This window comes from Saccostrea echinata, unplaced genomic scaffold (genome assembly GCF_033153115.1).
Source record: "Saccostrea echinata isolate AGI-Se365-2 ecotype Australia unplaced genomic scaffold, CSIRO_AGI_Sech_v1 ptg000002l, whole genome shotgun sequence".
In the NCBI taxonomy this organism is placed as follows: Eukaryota; Metazoa; Mollusca; class Bivalvia; order Ostreida; family Ostreidae; genus Saccostrea; species Saccostrea echinata.
The window spans coordinates 10823040-10838493 of NW_026889751.1; the positions used below are offsets into that span (position 1 = coordinate 10823040).

Consider the following 15454-nt stretch of genomic DNA (forward strand, 5'->3'; position numbering starts at 1 on the left):
TTGAAGAGATGCTCAAGTCAGATGTCATAGAAAAATCAACAAGTCCTTGGGCGGCCGGAGTAGTTCTTGTTCGGAAGAAAGATGGGAGCCTTCGATTTTTCGTAGATTATAGAAAATTGAACGACGCTACTATCAAAGACGCCTATCCTCTTCCGAGGATAGATGAGTCCTTGGATCATCTTTCAGGATCCTGCTGGTTCTCAACCCTTGATCTATCATCGGGATATTGGCAAGTGGAAGTAGATCCAGTTGATAGACCAAAGACAGCGTTTATTACAAAAAAGGGGTTATATCAGTTCAAGGTAATGCCGTTCGGACTGTGCAATGCTCCGGCGACCTTCGAACGCCTCATGGAGACAGTCCTGTGTGGTCTCCAATGGGATATATGTCTTATATATCTTGATGATATTACTGTGTTTAGCAAAACCTTTGAGGAAATGACAGAGAATCTGCAGAAGGTCTTTGATAGATTACAGTCAGCTGGGCTCAAATTGAAAGCAAAGAAATGTACTCTTTTTGGAGAGCAAGTTGAATACCTTGGACATATAATCTCCAAGGCCGGAGTAGCAACAGATCCTAAAAAGATAGAAGCTATCAAACACTGGACAGAGCCGACATCTGTTAAAGAAGTAAGATCATTCATTGGGTTATGCAGCTACTATCGGCGGTTTGTGAAAGATTTTGGTAAGATTGCAAAACCTTTGCACAAGTTAACAAACAAAGATGCCAAATTTAAATGGACTGAGGAATGTCAGTCCGCATTTGATCAATTGAAAGGTTTCTTGGTCAATGCACCTATACTAGCTTTCCCTGACTTCAGTAAACCTTTTGTTCTTGACACAGATGCCAGCGACATGGCCATAGGAGCCGTCTTATCACAGAGCCAGAACGGAGCAGAGAGAGTCATAGCGTATGCTAGTAGGACACTCAGCAAGGCAGAGCGAAAATACTGTGTCACCAAGAAAGAGCTATTAGCTGTCGTCTCTTTCGTAAAATATTTTAGACATTATCTGTATGGACGGAGATTTGTGGTTCGTACCGACCATGGCTCGCTACGATGGCTCCTCAATTTCAAACAACCAGAAGGCCAACTAGCGCGTTGGATCGAGATTTTGGGCATGTATGAGATGACTGTCGAACATCGCCCAGGCACTCAACACAGGAATGCTGATGCCCTCAGTCGACGTCCCTGTGGCAAATGTAAATACGATCCAGACTGGGAGGCTCACCTTCAGGCGAAGATAGAAAAGGAGCCCAATAAAGTCCTTGGTGTTTCCAGTGGAAGCGAAGATGGTTCAAGTAATAACAATGAAGATGAAGAATTTTCTCTTGCTGATCTGCAGAGTAAAGACAAGGAAATTAGTCTAGTGAAACATTGGCTCGTGAGCAATGACAAACCAACGCAAACTGATCTTAGTTACAGTGGAGTCATGTCAAAGTCTCTTTGGGCACAAAGAAATATGCTGGAGATAAAAGGTGACTTGCTTTATAGGAAATGGAAAGATGACAAAGGAACTACTCTCCAAGCGATCATTCCATTTCAAGACAGACGCAAAGTTCTGGCATACTGTCATAATCACAAAACAGCAGGACACTTAGGAGTCAGAAAGACACTTAGTAAGGTTAGACAAAGATTTTATTGGCCCGGTTTGCAAAGAGACGTGAGACATTATGTAAAAGGATGTGAAGTATGCACTAGATCTAAAGGTCTGACGAAAACAAAAAGAGCTCCAATGAAAACATTGGGAGCTGGTATGCCAATGGAAAGGATTGGTATTGATATTTTGGGAGAATTGCCTCGAACAGAGGTAGGCAATCGGTACATAGTTGTTATCTGTGACTATTTCACGAAGTGGGTTGAGGCATTCGCGATGCCAAACATGGAAACAGTCACTATTACCAAACTGTTGGTTGAACAGGTGATATCACGATTTGGGGTGCCGGGATCTGTGCATTCAGACCAAGGTAAGCAGTTTGAAGGGAAAATTTTCACTGAAATGTGTAAAATATTGAATATCAAGAAAACACGTACAAGTCCTTATCACCCAGAATGTGATGGACTTGTCGAAAGGTTTAACAAAACCTTACTCACGATGTTGAAGACTCTTGTAGATGAGAATCAGTCAAACTGGGATGATCTGTTACCTTATGTGTTGATGGCTTATAGATCAGTGGAAAATGAGACCACTGGATTTAGCCCCAATTATTTGATGTTGGGAAGAGAGGTTGGTACACCTCTTGATATTCTTTTTGAGATGCCATCTAATATTAAGGAGATCCCTGCTCAGAAGTGGGTTTGGGAGCTTAAAGAAAAAATGGAGTTAGCACATTCATTTGTGAGAAACAATTCAATAGGCTCCATGCTCAGACAAAAGAGTCTACATGACACAAAGTTAAGTTGGCAGACATTTGAGAATTATTTTCCACGATATGCTGTTGGGAAATCTCCTAAGCTCACACAGTTTTGGCGAGGTCCATTCATAGTAGAGGGAAGATTTTCTGATGTCACATACAAAGTTAATTGTGGTGCAAAAGGAAAATCTCAGGTCATACATGTCAATCGTATGAGGCCAAAGAATCCCCAAGTGTTGAGAGGAGAAGTAGCTTCTTCTGATACTCAAGACTTAGGCACTGATGATATTCAGGAGGAGGAAACTTTGCTGTTTGAGAGTAATAGTAGAATCGAACCCGAAAACCGCAGAGAGAGACGAAGACCAAAATATCTCTCCGATTATGTTGTTGATATATAACTCCTTTCATATTTGTTTGCCAGAAAGAATTATTCTGTAGATTTTAGTTACTGCTATTATCTTTTGACATACATGTATACAAATTATGCTATAGCACTATTCATAAAAATGTTTCTGTTTCATTTTAGACAATGCCTCTAACCAAGCTCACACCTAGAAAAGAGTCAAAATGTCCCATGTGTCGATTTAAGACTTATGACATGGCGGAAATGACTAGGCACATCACAGAATGTGGGTTGAAACACATTGAAAGGAAATTTTCTTGTGATAGAGAGGATTGCAACTTTACTACTAATAAAATGGGAAATCTTACAAGACATAAGAAGAGACAGGAGGGGCAGAATGATGATGTTCGACAAATCACATCTTCACATTACAAGAATCAGAAAAGTGACAAGGAAACAGCAAGTGAGAGTTCACCATCTGCGGATTGCAATGATAAGAATAGTACCTCACAGGATGCTGGTGAAGGAAAGGCAATCTCGGACGAGGAGTGGATAGATGCCGATCCAGGGGATCTGCGAAGCATATTAGGTGATGTTTCTGAGACTGATAATGAAAGGGAAGAGGACCCAAATGCAAAACAAGTTAATGAAGATGCAAATATTGGAAGAATCTTTCGGAAACCTACAACTCCAATGCCGATATTTGCTCCTAAGCGCAAGAACCCTCTTGTCGCATCTTCCGGACTTCCAGCACGCCCTTTAGTAAGAAAACCTCAGGTGTGTGTAACTGGTACACAAACAGAAAGGAAGATTCGAAGAGTAGAATGGACAATTACCAAGTGGAGAGAAGGTGAACGAGACTTTGAGCACATTGTGATGATTGAAGAAGATTGAGGAGTTTGAGAGACAAAAGACTGTGCAGAGAAAGCAAAAGTTTGTTTTGTCAATTTGAAATTGTTGTATGCGTATAATTTCCTAAAAGATGAATGTATCAATATCTGATTAATCATTACTTCGAAAATAATCAATAAAGCAGGTAGCTGAGTTGTATTATAATATATTTGATTAAAAAAAAAAAAAAAAAAAAATGAGCATGCGAGGTCGCATGGATTTTGAGGCGTGGGTAATGAAACAATCCGGGAAAAGTTATTCCGGTACAAGCGGTATTTTAGTCATGTTTCCGCTAGATGGCGTTGTTGGTCACATAGGGTATAAATACAAGTGAAGCTGCAGAGCTGTGTAAATTGCGAAGTTGATGCTGAAGTGGTAACACAAACGGCGGACCATTAATGATCAGAGGTAACTTTTAGTTAATGATAATAAATAAATATTTAAAGCGTTAGACGTGACTGAACAAGTCTTTCCTGGCTTTAAATATTATTTATTACCAAGAAAGCTACCGAGGGAGCCAGTAAGAGCCGGTTATCATAAGAGCTGAGCTGTAAGAGCCAGTAACCATAAGAGCCGTGCTGTAAGAGCTAGTAACCAGAAGAGCCGAGCTGTGAGAGCCGATCGCTTATGAGTCAGCGTCACTTTGATTTATTGTACCTAATTGATTAAAGACAAGTAGTCTAAACATTTATCTGTATATATTGCTTAATCACATATTTGTATATTTTGATCCTGCCAGGTCCTCAGAAAGTTAACTGGGGGAATTCAGCCGCCTCTGCTATTTGTTATTATATTATTAGGTTTCACGCTACAAATTCACAAGTCTACAAATGTTAAGTAGACGTTTGTCAGATTTTGATAATGAGAAAGTAAGGATGGTTATCAGAACCACATTTATAAATGTTTTATTTTCTAGCTGTATTCTAACTTCTTGTTTTTTCAAATATCAATACCCCCTTCCCCCTAAAACGTTGTCACGAACCCGCATTTTTTATGGCTATTTTTAAAATTTTGATATCATTGCAATTAAATTATTTCTTAATAACTGCGGCACTGATCACAGTAGCCTAGTGTCTATGGGAGAAAGCTTCGTACACCATGGGAGCTCAGCATTTGATTGTCCAATCTTTCTGTTGCCGTGCCAAACCGAGATATTTTAAACACATGTAGAAAGTGACTATTCCAGTCAATGGTCTTTTACCTGGGACCTTAAAAACCGAAGCCTAAATTAGATCCCTGCATGCCATGCATAAGCGGGAAATAATTCATATCATGAAATATGGTGATAAAGAACAGTATTCAAGCTCAAAAGTCCATTCAAACAATAAAAATCAGGAGCAGAGCAAACAAGGACCTCTTGAACATCAGAGGTGGGATCAGGTGGCATAGAGAAGTGAGCATCCCTGATGACCGGTCACAACATAGGGAATAACAGAAAATTCAATCGACAAATCAGTGTGTAAATAATGGCCTAACAATTTGTATGAAAAACATCAGTCAGCATTTGACTTAATGATAGATTTTTTTGCTGACAATGTCATTGTATCGAGTGTAGAACTTATGAAATGATGACTTTAAACGAGACTGTTGATATTCTTGTTTCATTAACTTGTTTGCCAATAACTTACCTCGTTTAGAAATGGTTCATACGTAGAGCATGCTCTTTCGTAACGAATCAACTGAGAGATAGAAACCCCGTATGCAGCTGATAACAGTATATTGCTGCATAAGTAAGGGGAGTTGACGATTGAAAAGTTAAAGTCATCACGTTTATCATGAAGCTCTGTTGTTAGGTTACCATTAACGTCTTTTTCTAGTAAATTATCCAGGTATGAATCAGATGTGTCATACTTTGTGGTATCTTTAATTTCAAGCTCACTGGGATATATCGTGTCGACATATGAATGGAAATAACTATTGTTAATTGATAATATGTTGTCGATATATCGAAATGTCGAGTTGAAGGCCACAGCAAGTATTTTCTTCTCATGTATAAGATTTTGAATAAATTCTGTTTCATATGAATACAAAAATAAGTCTGCTAAAACGGGGCGCAATTGGTACCCATGGGAATTCCAGCAGATTGTTGGAAGACCTGGTCTCCAAATACCACATAGATATAGTCAATCAGAAACTCAAATCTTTTTAATATCAACTTCAGAGTATTTGTGTTTACAATCAAAATGTTTTTTTAACAAAATAATTTTTTTAAATGACCAATGACAAGGTAAATGAATTTTCGAATTCCATTTTTATTGAAAATGCAGCTGTCAATAATGTCAAAAACCTGGACATTAACTTATCGCTGGGAATGGTTGTATACAGTTGAAAACTCGTACGTTTTTATGGTATTTTAGTAAAATTTTGTGATTTTAAAGTTTTCCAAAAGTTCCTTGCAATTTTTAAGTATCCACATCTGATTTACACAACTTCTCAAATATATATATGCACAGTACTCCTGAAATTTCTCCTTCACTGCTGTTTATATTTTAGTGAGGAGTAAAGAAACAGGTTTGGAAGAACTTTTACTCGAACCCGCTAATCGTTAAATATCGTTAAATAAAATGCAAACTTGTGAATAGCGCGGCTTTATATATAAATACTGGAAAACATGCAGAGAACTGATTGGTAAGTTGCAATACAATGAACTCATTCAAGTTAATTTGCAACAAATTCAAGTTAAATATCTTGTTTTATACAAGTAGAAAAAAATGTACAAGTATGATATATCTATCTTTCTCCCCACTTACTCTCTCTCTACCACTCGCTATCTCTCCCCACATACACTCTCTCCCCACTCACTCTTTCACTCACTCGCTCTCTCTCCCCCACCCACACACTCACTCTCTCTCCCCACCCATTCACTCTCTCTCTTTCACCACTCGCTCTCTCTATCCCCACTTACACTCTCCCTCCCCATTGTCTCTCTCCCCACCCACACACTCACCCCCTCACTCACACTGTCTCCCCACCCACAGACTCACTTCCCCCACACTCACTTACCCTCCCCACTCTCTCTCTCCCCACCCACTCTCTCTCTCTCTCCCCACTCTCTCTCTCCACTCATTCTCTCTCTCTCCCTCTCTCTTTATTTATTTCTTGTCCGTCTGTCTCAGTAACATATTAGTCTTGTAAAATAAATTATATATATGTCTGATACATACATGTTTCATAGTTTTTTTACAATAAAAAATAATGGGGAAAATACTTTTTCTAACACAAAGTGAAAATTTTTATCGTTATTTTAAAATAAATTATAAAATGTTTATTCTTGATCTTTTTACTTTAAAATGGACTTAGCAGAAATGTTTATTTATGCAAAAATATGAATGCAATTTAAAATTATACGGGCGATAACTTCACATAACAGAAAATACTGTTTCCCAGTTCACAATTAGATCATTGCGTTGTTTGTTTGCGTATTACTGAAGAAGAATTTTATATGCTTGAAGAACAATACTTATATGTTTACTAACATGCAAGGAAGATGATATGTCAGCTTGAAATCCCAGTTGGATATTATTTATTATCTGTTGTACCGATATGAAAAGTATCTAAAAATATCCACATGCTGAGAGGAGGTCTATAAATTATTCTTTATTTGATCAAGTATGTAATATGGGTTTGACATTCACTATCCGTTTCCCTTGCATGCATTCAGTTTGCTTATATTTTATATTTTTATAATTTTTGTCCATTTCAAATATCGTGTCGTTGCGTTGAAAGTTAGCTAGCCAAAATGCATTTGCATCATGACTCCTTCCTTGTTCTACGCATTACACGGTATGTCATATTTTTTCATTGCATATGAATGTTTCTTTTTGCTTTAATCAAATGCGTACTGTTAATAAAACATACATGTAACCTTTACTTCTTGTATGGTTCTACTCTACCAAACATAGCTTTTGAATGGACAGCGTTAAATGATTTACCGTTGGGCCATCAGTGTAATTTGAGTAAATGTTCACCTCATAATAGTCCTTAGTCATGCTTCTGGGAAAATTACAATCATTCCATTAAGCAGTAGAGCCATTCAATAAAAAAAAGGGAGCCATGCAAAATGTGTGCTTAACAATTGTTACAACATTGCCTCTGTCGCGCATACCGCCCTCCTCAAGTCACGTAACGTTAAAGAGATAAAATTTGTAAATCCTAATGAATTTAAAACAACCCGCATTACAATGTGCATATGCATTATATAAATAAAATCCTTATAAGAGGATTTTCGGTGACAGGAAACGATTTATTTTCACTTTTATCTTATAAACCCTTTTATATTTTTAAACCTCGTTTCAGACAGCAAGAACGCTTGATTTGTTTATAGGAAAGACGTACCTGGCCAGAAGGGATTTTTTTTCCCTCTAGGTTACTAGAAAAAAGAGTGCGTTACAACCCCTAGCCCCTTCAAACTCGCGTCTATAGATACGCTTATACGAATCTCGCATGGTACTTGATTCTAACACAATGTGTTACAATACTTTTTTTGTACAGTTTAATATTTTTTGCACACGCAACTTCAAATGTGCTAATAGTGCCAATCACACTTAGTAAAAATTATGTAAATTAGACTCAGAAACTTTTTTCATAATGCAACATTCTGTTTTTTTCTATTAGTAAATTTTTTTACATGTAACTAGAAAGGGAAAAAGACGATACTATCTTGTATAAACTTGTGTCAATTCTTGGTATAAAAAACCTCTTTTTAAGGAATCATTTTTTTAATGTAAAAAACCTCATTTTGTTAAAGACTTTGTTGACACTAACAAACGACAAAAGACATTGGTAAAGATATTTTAGCTAATCACTTTTTGTGGCCCTGATATCGAAGGTCAGAGGCATGATGATTTAGTTCTGTGTTATTTTAATTTTTCACTGTTATTTTAATTTTTCACAAATGTAATTTTCCCTATATTTTTATAAGAAAAAGTTTGAGACTTTATTCATAGAAAAGTAAAGATATTTACGAGTTCGAATTTTCTTATCAATCTTCCATTTTTTCATGCAAATTTATTATGGTAGGGTTCCAAAAGTTACGTTAACCTTTCTTATAACTTCTAAAGAAAAAAAGGAAAACTATATTTTTATTTGTTGCACATTATCTTCCCAGAGTAAAATCAAAGAGGATTACAATTATGGAAGCTATACATTTTTTATTTATATGTGTCTCTTTCTCACATCGGCTAAGAAAATGGTCTTGATTTTTTAAATAATTACAACTGTGGAAACTTATTCTATTAAATGTGATAAAACAAATCAAAGAATGTACCGCCATGTATTCTTGCTCTAATAGTGATAGAACATCATTATAGCCTTGTTAGGCATGCCTTTAATGGGGATTAGGCATTTTGTATTATTAATGTGAAGTATAGTACTACCTTTTAATTTTGTCATTTAAACTTTAAAGCTTTTAGAAATGAACACTTCATATCATAAGGCTGCGTGATTTAACCCCTGTGTATTTGCCTAACAAGAATTTACCTACCAAAACCATGCAGTTTTTTTCTGGTATCAAAAAACAACACAGGATCATTTTTCTACAATCCACATGGAGAAAAATGACCCTAAGGCTATAATTTCTACAAAAAAGTGAGTCATTTTTCTACGTAGAATATTGACCAGGGGGACAAATTTCTACGTAGGCAAATGATCCCCGGTCAATATTCTAGAAGGTCATTTTTCGTCGTTACACAGCTTCTTTACCGGAATAGTTGAATCATTTCAACCAGTTTCGAAATATGAAAAGTTTTTTTAATGTCCGTGGCAAAGGGGAACACAATTATTCCTTTTATGGTGTCACACTCCTGAGGGCTAAGAGGTAGGACCAAAACCATCGAAATTATGCAGTGCTTTCTGAACATCAGGTAGTGAATTTTTTTGCATGGTTATAATGAGTATTTAAAGCAGTTTATGATCATATGACACCGTTTTCCCCTTTCCTTATTCATTTTTCCTCTTTTTGCATGCCGTCAAGGTAGCTGAGCCGGTAGAGCGCTTGCTTCGTTTTCGGAAGGTCGTGTGTTCGAATCATGACCACAACTGACCTAAGTCGATTTAAAAATATATAGCAACTGTTCCTTCGCCAAGACTCGGCACTTTGAAGTGAGAGTTGAGGGTCTTTCGGATAAGACCTTAAAAACCGAGGCCCGTGTCACGATAGGTACTCACTGCTCAATGGCCTTGAGTACCAAATAAAGGTCAAAATTTGAAGCCCTTCACCGATATATGTTGACGCCTCTATATAAGTGAAAAAATTCTCGAACGGGATGGAAAACAACCATCCGGAACACCTCGGGCCTTTCACAGAAAAACACCTCGGAAACGAATGTACCCATGTGATCGAAAGTAGTTCGACTTCACGTGACTTAAAAATGGCCGATGTTCACACGAGGTAAAGAATAAAGTTTGTAACTGCCGATTTCACACACACACACGAATCCCACACACACATGTATTTGTTCATCTTCTCCAGAAACGAGGTAAGTTATTATACAGTCATTTAGGGTATTCCAGATCACCCTGCATATCGCGACTCTCGGTAATTTACCTTACCACTGTACATGGCACGACACTAATCAGAGATTCCTCTAACAGTCTAACCCCTGCTTTTATATTTTGACATGTTCAGAGGAGATACACATGTCAAAATATAAAAGCAGGGGTTAGAGTCAGAGGAATCTCGGATTAGCACGACACATGCACACGTGTGACAACAAACACTCATTATCAGTAAGGTCTATACTTATTGCATACAAAAAATAAAGAGGTAAACATAATGTGTTATATGTCAGATAATTTTATAACACTGTTTTTCTTAAATGCAAGGGGTATGAAAGTAATGATTTGACAAAGCAAGAGCTATTAAGACTATCCCTAGGTCCCATATAGTTATACACTTGATCAGTGTTGATCAATTGCTGATCCTTTCATCATACAAACGGACACTTGCATGTGTACACATATATGTACGAGTACATGCAAGTTATGCAGTGATATATGTCATACTTGATAATCATGATATCTAAACACGAGTTGGTTTAATTCCTTTTCATAATTTTTTTTTATCATCATTATATATTTTTTTTTGGTAGCCTACTCGTACAATTATGACAGTATTACACATTCAATGTTAATTGTTTTGCATTGAAAAAAAAATTCACATGGGTAAAAAAAAAAATGTGACATAATTATTTATACAGGACAACAATTTACAGTCAGGTAATTTCTGAAAGTATTATTTTGTTGGTATTTGCTTTTCTGCATATTCCGCCTCTGAGAACGCTGTTTTATAGTGTGTCTACAGAAAGGGGGTGCTTTAATAACTTAAAAAATAAACAAGAACAATCAACAAGAAAATATTTTTTTTTATTTTTTGATACTTTTGGTAAACAATACCAACTAATTCATTAACTATAATCATGATAATGTTGTTATCTGACTATTTTTTGGCCATTTATCTGTTGATACAGAATACCTGGAAGTGACCTGCAATACACTAAAAAGGTGATGTAAATATAACCCCCTGTCAAGACTGCTGTATCGAAGATAGACTCGCCGTGTAATGCAGATGTGATTTTTCATAGAACTGGCTTTCCTTTAATACAAAACAACCATTTATAAACTTGTAAATAAAATCGTTTGCAGTCAAAATGTAAAAGGTGATTTGGAATACCCTAAATGAATGTATATTTATGTATGTATAAACATAACGGAAGTCGTGATTATTATAGAATAAAGTTAGTAATTATTGCTGACAACACACACACATGGGTTTGTTTATCTTCCGAGTTCCATGATTGTAATGAGAATTAATGAATTCAAATATGCATGTCCCCTTAACGGGAAATGTTATTTATTGTCAAACATGGTATAGTTTAAATTTTCTTCTTCTTTTTTTTGTATGTAGGGCAAATATATACGATATTAATAGATATATATTGAACTTCAGAAGTCATCTTATATTAGTACAGAATCTGTAGTTATGAAACATTTTTCTTTATTTCAGTATGGACAAAGAAACCATTTCCAAAACACCAGTCAAAATATTATTTCCAAAGAACTGCATTACCTGCATTGGGATACCAACCAGACTTATCAATATATTTGGAAACAAATCTAGAAAAGAATCTTTTGTTGAAAAGTTAGAGAACACTAAAGGCATCAAATACTCAGATTTTGAGAATAATGGTAGTGATGTGTTTATTTGTGAAAAATGTTATAAAATTGTATTAAACTATTCTACGTTTAGAGGAACTGCATTGTTAAATCATGAAAAATTCTGTGAAAGCATTCGAAGGATAAGATTACCAGTAGCTACCCCAGGAAGTGTGAAAAAAACACAGAAAACTCAGAAGATTTCTGTGGCAGAGCAAATAACATGATCTGTTGAAAAACTGTGCATAAACTCACATAGTTGTACTACAAACCATCATAAGAAGGCAAAGAAAAAAACTTGATATACCTGATGATGATTCTTCTAATTCAATTAACATAGAAAATAATTTTGATTTTAGAGAGTCTGTTAATTTTAAAACATTCTTGGAGAAACTGGATTGTTCTTTAAGAGAAATTAATAGGAAAGGTGAGACTGTTTTACAAGAGAAGAACTCCTTCGAGCTGTTGAATGGTGCTGTCTTTGAAAAAGCTTTGAGGGAATTGAAAACAAAAGTTTCACTTTTATATATGAAGTGTTTAAGACTCTATTGGATGTAAGAGATGAAATTGAACTCAAATCTTCTGAAAAAGTGACAACATCTTAAGTGGTGCTGAGAACAAGATTTGAACTGAGTACCCCCTGATCAAGAAGCAAGCAGCCCACCACAAGCCTAGTTCAAATAATGTAGATGTAAATTAAAATATCAGTATCAATAGACCCCTAATGAAACATATGGATATTACATACAGGTGAACAGTATTCAAGCTCAGAAGTCCATCAAACAATACAAATGAGGAGCAGAGCAAACACTGACCTCCAAAACACCAGAGGTGGGATCAGGTGGCATGGAGGAGTGAGCATCCCCCGCCGACCAGTCACACCTGCCGTGTTGCTCCTTGTCATGATCAGGAAATAACTGAAAAATCTGTCAAGCAATTCAGTTTGTAAATGAAAAACATCAGTCAGCATTTGACTTAATTATGGATTGTATTTGCTGACAAGGTCATTGTATCGACCATAGAATTTACGAAATGAAGACTTTAAACAAGACTGCTGATATTCTTGTTTCATCAACTTATTATAGCAAACTCTAAACAAGGTTAAATACAATCACCAAGCTAAGTTCGAAGTGAAAGCTTTTGTTTGTTCATAATGTTCATATCATTCATAGATGTAATAGATAAGCCTTTTATCAGTTACTTATATATGATGTTTGATATGCTTTCGAAGATGGGAAATATTATGGTATGGCACTAGATGTTAATCCACCTGTCTGAGATGTCTGTTAGCTTGTATGTCTATCTGTAAACAATTTTTCAAAACACAACTCTTCCTACACACTGTACAGCTTTGTTCCAGTTTCAATAAGACTTGGTAGACAATAAACAGATACACCAAGTACACGCCAGTAGAGCTTCAGTCTTGTCAAAGACTTATAATTCTCTAAGGTTGACATCCACATTCTTGATTTCGAACATCCCAGATCAAAACTCACACATAAAATACAGAAAAACAACATAGAAGAAAATTGCATGGCCTAGTTCTAAATAATGTAAGAGTGATGCATTAATTTTGACCTCTTTAACCTCAACTTGCATATTCTCTTTAGTGGTTTACATAGTCTATTTACTGTTAACTTTATTTCCTTCCCATAACATTATGTAAAAGAGATGTGCCTCTGCTTGGGATTGAATCCAAGACCTCTGGCATTCCAGTCAAGTATGCTTCAGCCCATCTGAAGCATATGAAGGGGTTAACCCACTAACACAAGCAAGTAGGAAGCTGTGTATCATGCACTGTCACAATTATCATTATCAATTAAAACTGCTTGAAAAGTTCAAAGGCTTACCATTCTGAAACCTTGTGCACTTCATCAATTACAACACAGCATACTTGTTGAACTTTCTTTGCTCCCAGCATTCTTCTAAGTTTGCTGTTCGTTGTAACTGTCTCTAGATGGACATAAACAAGCCTGTAATCTGCCATATTGAAATGGTCGATGTTAACAGTTTTTATATTTTTATCTTCCCTGGAAACAATGTTGAAAAAAGCCCCATCCATTGCAAGAGAATATGAATTTATGTTCATTTCACTCAATGACAGAAGCTAATCTTCCATTGGGGCCGAGATTGGGGCAACAACTATTACCGATCTATGTTGGAACAGAAAAGGGATAAGGTGAAAAATGACACTTTTCCCAAATCCAGTGGGTAAAACCGCAATGCAGTCTCTACCTTCGTACACATACTGTAACACTTCCCTCTGTTCCTCCTTTAGTTTGATGTCTCCGTAAATATTAGTCGCAGTTTTAAGAGCAGTACAGAAATCACTCATATTGAATTTTCCACGTGGATTTGTTTTTGTTTCGGTTTCGGTTTGGCAAGGTCAATTTTAAATCTTATGTCAGTGCTATTATCTCTTTAATTTATACAAATAAAAGTTATAATTATGTGTTTTATTATATGCATGATAAAAAAATCATAGAAAAAGGTCTTTAGGACTGACTTCAAATGTAGCTATTTTATTCAGCAAACTACTATTGCTGGCTTCCGCCTCACCACATCTCCGACCGAATAACCCGCATTTTAAAGCATGTTAATGCTTCGTTTCCGAGGTTTTTTCTGTGAAAGGCCCGAGGTGTTCCGGATGGGAAAACAACATACAATCAATCAACCTCTTTTTGCACTTTTCAGACGTTAGAATTGCAGAAATAGATTTTTGAAAATTAATTTTGAACGAAACCTTTGAAACTATCAAATTAAATTTGTTTAAGAAAGTTTTAATTTGAACCTGTGTAACGACGAAAAGTGACCCCCGTAGAATATTGACCGGGGGGTCAAATTTCTCCGTAGAAAAATGACCCCCGGTCAATTTTCTACGGCAAGTAGGGTCATTTTTCGACCGTAAAAAACCCTTCCAGGCCGGTGATTCTACGACTCCACACACGTTGAAAAATGACCCCCATTGAAATCTGACCCCCTACTTTTTCACTATATTTTATAATTAAACCCTTAGAAATGAGGTGTGATATGCGTTAATCCGATGTTGGGGAGGGTCGGTGAAGGCCTAGAGTCGCCTGATTTTTTTTCTTTCAAATGTATATTGGAGGAGGAGCAAAGTACCTTCCCCTCCTTAACGCCACTTCTCAATACTAGCATGATATGCAATGTACGTGGTATGTTTTTTTGTTTTGTTTTGTTTTGTTTTGTTTTGTTTTTTTTTTTTTTGCTTGCATCCCATTGAGTATACATTATTGAGGCGCATAAATTCATATATATATATATATATATATATATATATATATATATATATATATATATATATATATATATATATATATATATATATATATATATATATATATATATATAATCCGTTTTATTTTTTTCTTGGTTTTTGTTTTTTTTTTCTCACAGGTTTTTTTCCGAAAATGACATGATATGTTTCTGACAACGATATACCTGTATGGAATGGATGTTATCGGAAACTATTTAAAGGACAAGTTTGTGGTCCATACTTCTAACTTAAAATTTGTGCCCGCTTTCAACCTGCGTCCACCCCAGCGCTAGCTTTTACATGTATCAGTTTCTGGATACACCATTCCATTGAAACAAAAAACGTATTGTATTATTATTTTAAACAAGGAAAGAATTAGAGAAAGCACGGCATATGAAGCGTCCAATAATGTCCAATATGGAGATGCTATCATTAATTGT

At 35.9% G+C, this 15454-nt stretch overlaps 1 protein-coding gene and 1 pseudogene across 1 annotated transcript; one reads left to right on the forward strand and one right to left on the reverse strand.

Moving 5' to 3' along the window:
• The first annotated feature begins 2881 nt into the window (after positions 1-2881).
• On the forward strand, positions 2882-3589 carry LOC133204279 (uncharacterized). The gene has a single exon (XM_061340020.1). It carries the CDS (start codon positions 2882-2884, stop codon positions 3587-3589), a length of 708 nt encoding a protein of 235 aa, XP_061196004.1.
• Positions 3590-13583: 9994 nt separating this feature from the next.
• On the reverse strand, positions 13584-14078 carry LOC133204291 (uncharacterized; annotated as a pseudogene).
• Between the last annotated feature and the right edge of the window lie 1376 nt (positions 14079-15454).

What these genes read in the sequence shown, in the direction of transcription:
- LOC133204279 (XM_061340020.1), top strand. Translation starts at nt 2,882, where the DNA reads ATGCCTCTAACCAAGCTCACACCTAGAAAAGAGTCAAAATGTCCCATG.